The following is an 8,306-nucleotide window of genomic DNA, read 5'->3' on the forward strand; positions in this document are numbered from 1 at the left end:
TCTTGCTCTGGGGAGCTTGATGATTCTTAGGGTCGCGTAGATGGAGGTAAAAAATCCAAGGGAAGAAGAAGCGAGATTAAGATGACGATCCCTCATCAATTCTTCGCTCATCCTCGTTAAAACTGCCCTTGTTAAGCGAGTATTCTTGTACATAAAAGCAAGAAAAATGACATTGGCTGAAAAAGAGAGAAATTCATGTTGGGAACAAAGTGATAATAGTTAAAAACATGTGTAAAGGAAATAATCTTACCAAAGGAAACTTCCAAGGTTCTGTCGGCCGTGCTAATACCAAAAGTAAATAATAAGCCTTCAACAATTAGGACAGACAAGTTAAACTTTGCGCCCTTTAATTTCCCCATAGAGGAACGAACAATGAGGTCTTCAAAGATATCGCCTAATTGATGAATAGGGGAAAGACTTAGGCACCAAGTTAGTTCAGCTAGATTGTTGTGTGTTTGTGATTTGTTGTGCATTTGTTATGTGTTATGAGTTTGTTATGTTGTAATTGTTGATGTGTAGTGAGTTTGTTGTAAATTTTGTTGTTATGTATTATTGAGTTTATTGTGAAAATCATCGCTTGTGATGCTTAGAGTGATTTAGATTTATATGTAAATAGAAAAAATGAAAAGGACATTAGTAAAATATATCATAGAATTGCGACAGAAATTTAAGTTCCTATCGCAATTAGCGATGAATTTTTGAAAATTCATCCCTAATTGCGATGAAAACTTAAATTTCCGTTGCTATTTGCTGAATATCGATATTCTCTACGACACTTTTTGATATTATGGATTAGCGATTAGTGACGAATATATCAATCTGGCGCTATTAGCGACGGATATTTCAAATATCCATCACTAATATGTTAACGAAGATTACTCTCCGTTTGGCTAGTAGCGACGAAAATTAAAATATCCGTTGCTATATATAGCGACTGATATTTAATATCCGTAGTTATAGTGCAAATGACTGATGTCTATGTGATAATACGCTTTCCATTGCTATTCCTTCGCAATATGTCTTTAGTGCCGGAATAACGACGGACATCTTTAGTAGGGGTCGGCTGCCGACGACTTGATGCTGCGCTTTTATAATTTATCCTTGGGGACCGGATATTTTTATGAAGCCAAACTGATTGCTTCCAGGATTAAATAGATTGTAAAAACTGAACGTCGAGGTTAAGTAGAAGTGCTAAAATCACCGACTTATGAGTCCATTCAGCATTTGAAGAATCCATTCAGCATCTCTTCTTATCCTAAATTTTTGAGTGTGTATGCTGGTCAACACCGTTCGATTGTCTTCAGTTTCTTCTTCTATAACAAAGCCTGATTTGAAAGTAAGTAACATAGCTTTTATTTGTAGCAAAAGTTTTACACCAACGTTTCCAAGCACTCTAGAAATAAGTCCAATTATTGAAGACATTTTAACTGCTGAATTCATGATAACTTGAACTTATGCTTAGATAACAAGAATAAAAAGCAAGTTCTGATGGACTCATGAGTCATATATGAATTCATTCATAGACATCAGGATTAGCGAGCAAGTATCCTTCGACAGCTTTGAGGACTCCGATGGATCCATCTCTAATGGGTTTTAGCTCTTCCTCACTAAGATCCTTGTCCCCGAGTGTTTCATACTCCATCTTGATCTTTGCAATGCAACTATCAGCACCCGAAGGCACAAACACTGACTCATAATCAAGTGACTTGAGCAATACGCCTATGAGACCTCCTTCGGTGGCTGTGTTTTTGAAAGTGTAAGTTGTCTCATCCAACACTACTATTTTGTTCTTGTTGAAGCTTCCCAGTGGCATATTAGAAGCTGCATTTTGGCAATGAAACAAAAGAACATATACATATAATCAGCATGTCGAATCTTGTAGAGCCTTTGATTTACTTAGAATGTATAAATATACCTGGAGCAAAGTAGAAAACATTGACGGCTCCAACTCCCTCTCCAATACGCTCAGCTTTCGAGAAAAAATCAGGCAAGAGCTTAGGGTACAAGATGTGGGGTTCGCACACTGCTCCTTTCCAGAGCCTTGCGGCAGAGACATTGAGGGTGACCTCGTCGGTGCAGGAACCAGACACCATTTTGTTGCTGAGGATGCAGACTAGAAAGCAAGTTACTAGAAGAGGTCGAACTACCAGTGCATGAAGAAGCAGGGGAAAAGGACAGTCTTTATGTAGATCTTGAAGGTACGATGCCGGGTCAATTTGGGCGTCTACGTGACACGTTCAAACTTCGGCATCTGGATTTATCTTCATGCGCGACATGGTAAGTCAATTATTGCCTGGAGATGGATTTGTTTCTTCTGTACACTTGTTTGTTTCCCCCCTTATTTCAAAGTATTCATCGCAGCTCATTGGTATCTAGCCAGACTTACTTTTCAACAAGATTTTGACTCGAGGATGGTCCCAAAACGATAGAATTTATGCAACTGTTAAGTATGAATGTGGTGTGGTTGAGGGAGAAAATTAAGCGTTTGGTCGTTCAACGTTTGCTTGCTTGGGAAAATAAAATTTAAGTAATTTCTTTGGTTCGAGAATAAAGAATTTATGGAGGTTGACTGTTGGAAACTTGAAATTCGAGAAGATTCAGACAAAAAGAGTGGCGCGTAGAGAAAAATCTCTAGAACATCTGCTTATAGAATATTTAACCAGATTGAAGTATCGGTTTTGGTTCTGGAAACGAATTGAAAAAGAATACATACAAATAAATAGCGAATAAAATATCAACATAAATTCCTTAATATTTGATTTGTAAAAATACTGGAAAAATATTTTATTTGCACGATTAGAACACATTAATTAGTTTATCTGACCTATTTATGTTGTTTGACTTGTGTCAGTGATATGCTCGAGTTGTCACCCGATCCATTCATCCCTGATAAAAAAAATAGACGAGTCGAGGATACAAGGAGGATAAAAATAAATTTTTCATATATTTTACTGATCATTACATATCCTATTTATAGGTTAATACATCACATATTAAAAAACTCACAAACTCCACAAACACTACAACATTAACCACTATTTTTCACCACTAACTCAACTTGTCAACTCATTGACCCACTAACACCGCATTACAATCATTACCCTATTATTTCTCTTCGCTAACTAAATTAAAATATGCCCACTAACACACAAATTTATCAACAATCTCATCCAAATGTCTCATCTTGTTTGGTTTACTTGACTCTCCTGATGATTATATCAATATATTTTAAGTCATAATTTTATAATTTTGACTGAATTAAATTATACAGCGTCCCAGTTGAAGATACTTGCTGGGGCAAGATTGTAGATACTTTTACGATCGATGTAAAGAATCATTGCTAGTTTCAGCAAATAAGCTGTTGTCTATAACATGCAGTATTGGAGCTCAAAGCAGGAATCAGCTTGTCCAGGAATTTTAGTTTATAATGTTTTTTCTTCTTTATTATTTTTACAGAATTCAGTCATCTTAAAAGTATTCAACTCAGTAAAGCCAGTTGCCACTATTTTGTAAGAAATGGCTTGGCTCGTTGTGTTTAAGATTCACCGAGGCAAACATATGGAGAGTAGTTATCATTTCAGTATCTGATTTGATAGACAGAATTCTTCTTCTATTTCAGTTATCATTTCAGTATCCTTTCGGATGTTCATCTTGTTTTTACTCAAGAGAAAACAGAGCAAGTGACAAAAACAGCAAATAACATTTATTAATGCACTCTAGATAATTATAATTCATCCATTTATTGATCACATTTATTAAATAAGATTCAAAGTGGAACATAGTTGAAAAGGAAGTTGCTAAGGTTGGATGAGCGAGATGTGTATGAATTTAAGCGTAGACATCAGGATTGGCAAGTAGATATCCTTCGGTGGCCTTGAGCACTCCGATCGATCCATCTCTGGTGGCTTTTAGTTCCTCTTCACTGAGATCTTTGTCCCCAATTGTTTCATACTCAAACTTGAGCTTCACAACGCAACTATCACACCCGATGGAACGAAGACGGACTCATAGGTTTGTGATTTAACAAGCACGCCAAGGAGCCCTCCTTCGACCGATGAATTCTTAAAAGTGAATGTCGCTTTATCGAGCACTTCTATCTTGTTCTTGTTGAGGCTTCCCGGTGGCAGATTTGCGGCTGTAGAGTAAACAAAAGAATTCATTAGCGTGTAAAATCTACCGTATCGAGTAGTGCAGCGAAAATCTTTAAACTGCATACCCGGCGCGAAGTAGAAAACGTTAATCTGCACTATAAGCTTAATTAAAATCTGCATTACAAGCTTAATTAAAATCTGCACTATAAGCTTACATAAAAATCTACATTATAAGCTTAATTAAAATCTGCAGTATAAACTTAATTAAAAGTCTGCACTATAAGCTTGATTAAAATCTGCACTATAGGCTTAATTAAAATCTGCACTATAAGCTCACATAAAAAACCCGAATTTCTAATTACAAGGAAAAAGCAAATCTTGGATCTACTATAAATTTCCAAGCAACCACAATCCTTTACAGCATATTCCGAAAACTAAAAGAAACACTAAATCAAAGCTCGAAATTACCCTTACCGCAGGTGAGTAGCACTTACCTTGGTTTCTTGGTCTTACAATCCGAATTAGGCTTCTAGGGTTTTCGGAGAGCTTGAGATTTTGGCTCTTCTTCGTGCCCACGACTTCTCTTCGACGAGAGGATCTTAAAGAGGTGAAGAACTCTCTGGATTTGCCCTTCGCCGTCCGCCAGAGAGAAGCCTAGCTCCGGCTTGTTTCTGCCCGAGAAATCGCCGTCGCCACGCGCAGAAGAAAGGAGAGGAGAAAGGTTTCTAGGTCACGGGAAATAAAACCCTCTCCTAACTTATCCCTTTTATAATCTCCAATATTCTGTTAACTTCTTAAATAAATTTTGCTACCTTTTCTAAACAGAACCGCCCGCTTGGGCACTTGGTCAGCTGGATTGGCTTAAGGTTCGGTTCGGGTCGGAGGTCGCGGGTTTGAATCTCGGCCGCAACCCTTTAATTCCAATTTATTTTCAGTTTATTAACTACCACTTAAATAATTTTCACTCCTCCTTTAATCAACAACGGCCGCTTGAACACTTGGCTAGCCGTGTTTCGCCGAAACCTCTGACCGAGTCAGAGGTCGCGGGTTTGATTCCTCATCCGAACCTTTTATTCCCATTTATTTTCTATTCCCTAACTACTGCTTAAATAAATTTTGTTCTCCTTTTAATCAGCAATGCCCGCTTGGGCACTTGGTCAACCGGATTCGCTTAAGAGTTGGCTCTGTCAGACGTCTCCGGTTCAAATCTCGTCTTCGACATTATTTTTGTTGAAACTTCTTTCGTTTAGTAAAAATACCAAACGAACTCCAAAAATTGCATAAAAATACTCTAAAAATTTCTAAAAATCTCTAGAATATTTCTAAAACATTTCTAAATATTTTTAAATGCTATTAGGACTTGGAATGAGGAAATTTGGGTCGTTACACCTGGCCTATCCAGCGGTACCACTTGTGGTACTAGATCCAGTGGTTCTGCCAGTTCCCGTGACGATCCCTGCTCAACCTACTGATATGATTACGGCACAAACCTGGATCCCAGCTTTGGCAGAGTCGATGAAAAGCCGATTCACACTATTCCGCGAGGAGACTGATCTGAGCATAGCTCAGTCTTGGATAGAAACTACGGAGCGGACTTTCTTATATATGGCTTGCTCTGAGTGAGAGAAGGCAGAGTTGGCTGCTTACCATTTACGGGACAAGTGGTGGGATACACAACGTTCGATCATAGGCGAGCAGCACAACACCTGGGCGAGATTTAGGGAGGCTTTTGAAAGCCAGTATTTTCCAAGGTCATATCAGATAATACACCGACAGGATTTTTTGATTCTTCAGCAGAACAGTCGCACAGTGACAGAATACAATGTCAAATTTAATCGGTTGGCCAGATTTTGTCTAGAGTTAGTTGCTGAGGACAGATCACGTATGGTTCAGTTTGTCCAGGGACTGGATGACCATTTGCATGTAAAGATTACGACTTTTGGTAATTCATCTTACATAGAGGCATTGGACAGAGCCCTTATGATCAAGTCGGCTCAGCAAAGAACTAGTGTAGACAAGAAGAGGAAGCAGACTGATCAGACTTCAGGGAATATCCAGCAGCCGCAGGCTACCAGACAGCAACAGAGTGGGCGCAGCCAGTCGGGTCAGGGTGCTTCTAGGGCATCTGGTCGACCTCAGAAGTCAGGGTGATCCCTATTAGGACATTTTCGGTCTCCTCAGCATAATCGGAAATAGCCCGCCAATGGCATTCACTGCACTCGATGTGGATCCAGGGATCACATCATATCAACTTGCACCTTGGAACAGTCAATTTGCTACTATTGCAAACTGCCTGGGCACATGAGCCAAGATTGTTCACTGAAGGGTCAACACGTGGCTTTCGGAGTCTCTATTCAGGGAGGACAGTTCGATCAGACAGGGACTCCCCCGGGGCGTGACACAATGTCATGGTATATTGTATAGGTTTTTTTTTCATCTCCCTAGTTAGAAGATAATATTATATCAAATGTGTATATCTTATATTGTGATTTTGCATATATAATCATGCAGTCAGCACAGAAATCACGTTATGACCAAACTATTTTACAAGTTGTTGGTGACGGTTAATGATATTTATTATGCTATCATCGGTGGAAGAAAGAAGGCATCCCTCTATAGGCTTGACTCTCAGACCAAAGTTATATATGAGTGGATGAGGACTCCAAGGATTAAGGGTCGTCCTACTTCCTCCTCCTCATCTAGTAGGTATGAGAATTGCGTGAGGAAAATGAGGACTTGCGAACTCAACTATTGTCATTGGAGTAGACGATGACAAGGAGGGGCGCAGAGATATGAGAGATGCGACAGCGACATGCTCAGACTGAGGTGATAGTTCATTATATGTAAGCATTTGCAGTGACATTGTTTCCCGATTCATAGATGTTTGGGCCGCATCGTTCGAAGTACCAAGACATCTAGGATCCTGCCCATTCCCCTACGGAGTAAATTATTTGGGATATATACTATTTATCTTAACTTTTAATTTCAATCAAAAATAATATATTTTTTTAATAATTATATATATCTCTGATTATATTATGCATTTCCATGATCATATTTAGATTTGGCATATTTTAATCCTAGGGATGTAAGTATGTATTTTTAAAGAATGTCCACTAGCTAAACTACTTATCAACTTAAGATAAGTAGTTATATCTTTCATAGTTTAACATCACATTTTTTATTCACAACTAATCTCAATGAAATTTTATATAGGACCTAGAGATGATTTTGTTCCTTATTTTGATGATGTATTATATCGGATTACTTTGTATTGGACAAACTTTATCTTATATTAGATTCATACCTGTATTTGGATTTACTATTATATATCTAGTGTTTATTTTAGTTCAGCTAGATTGTTGTATTGTTTGTGATTTGTTGTACGTATGTTATGTGTTGTGAGTTTGTTATATTGTAATTGTTGATGTATAGTGAGTTTGTTGTTATGCATTATGAGTTTATTGTGAAAATCATCGCTTGTGATGCTTAGAGTGATTTAGATTTATATGTAAATAGGAAAAAATAGGAAAAATGAAAAGGGCACTAGGAAACTATATCATAGAATAGCCACAGAAATTAAAGTTTCCGTCGCAATTAGCGACAAATTTTTGAAAAATCCGTCGCTAATTGTGATGGAAACTTAAATTTCCGTTGCTATTTGATGAATATCGATAATCTCTATGATACTTTCTGATATTATGGGTTAGCGTCGCTAATACCTTAATGAAGATTTCTCTCCGTTTGGCTAGTAACGACGGAAATTAAAATATCCGTTGCTATATATAGCGACGGATATTTAATATCCGTCGTTACAGTACAAATGACTAATGTCTACGCGACAGTACATTTTTCGTCGCTGTTCCATCGCAATATGTCTTTAGTGACGGAATAGCAATGGACATAGTCCATCGCTATTTGGTACACTGTTTGTTACGGTGGGGGTCGACTGCTGACGACTTAATGCTGGGCTTTTATAATTTACCCTTGGGGATTGGATATTTTTATGGAGCCAAACTGATCGCTTCCCGGATTAAATAGATTGTAAGAACTGAACAACTAGGTAAAGTAGAAGTGTTAAAATCACCGACTTATGAGTCCATTCAGCATTTGAAGAATCCATTCAGCGTCTCTTCTTATCCTGCATTTTTGTGTGTGTAAGCTGGTCAACACTGTTCGATTGTCTTCAGTTTCTTCTTCTATAACAAAGCATGA

The 8,306-nt window shown here is 37.9% G+C and overlaps 1 protein-coding gene across 1 annotated transcript; it reads right to left on the reverse strand.

Moving 5' to 3' along the window:
- Positions 1–1,329: 1,329 nt before the first annotated feature.
- Positions 1,330–2,165, reverse strand: LOC121998633 (pathogenesis-related protein STH-2-like). Its single transcript, XM_042553623.1, has 2 exons — positions 1,916–2,165; positions 1,330–1,821 (listed from the first exon to the last, which is right to left on the reverse strand). The coding sequence occupies exons 1-2, from the start codon at positions 2,091–2,093 to the stop codon at positions 1,514–1,516; spliced, it is 486 nt and encodes a 161-aa protein (XP_042409557.1). The 5' UTR covers positions 2,094–2,165; the 3' UTR covers positions 1,330–1,513.
- Positions 2,166–8,306: the final 6,141 nt, after the last annotated feature.

The sequence above is a fragment of the Zingiber officinale genome, chromosome 1A (genome assembly GCF_018446385.1).
Source record: "Zingiber officinale cultivar Zhangliang chromosome 1A, Zo_v1.1, whole genome shotgun sequence".
NCBI lineage: Eukaryota > Viridiplantae > Streptophyta > Magnoliopsida > Zingiberales > Zingiberaceae > Zingiber > Zingiber officinale.

Bases quoted from the DNA above. Each gene is read 5' to 3' on its own strand.
- LOC121998633 (XM_042553623.1), bottom strand. From the start codon at position 2,093: ATGGTGTCTGGTTCCTGCACCGACGAGGTCACCCTCAATGTCTCTGCC. The intron at 1,822-1,915 runs GTATATTTATAC...GCCAAAATGCAG, and splicing joins TGTTTTCTACTTTGCTCCAG to CTTCTAATATGCCACTGGGA.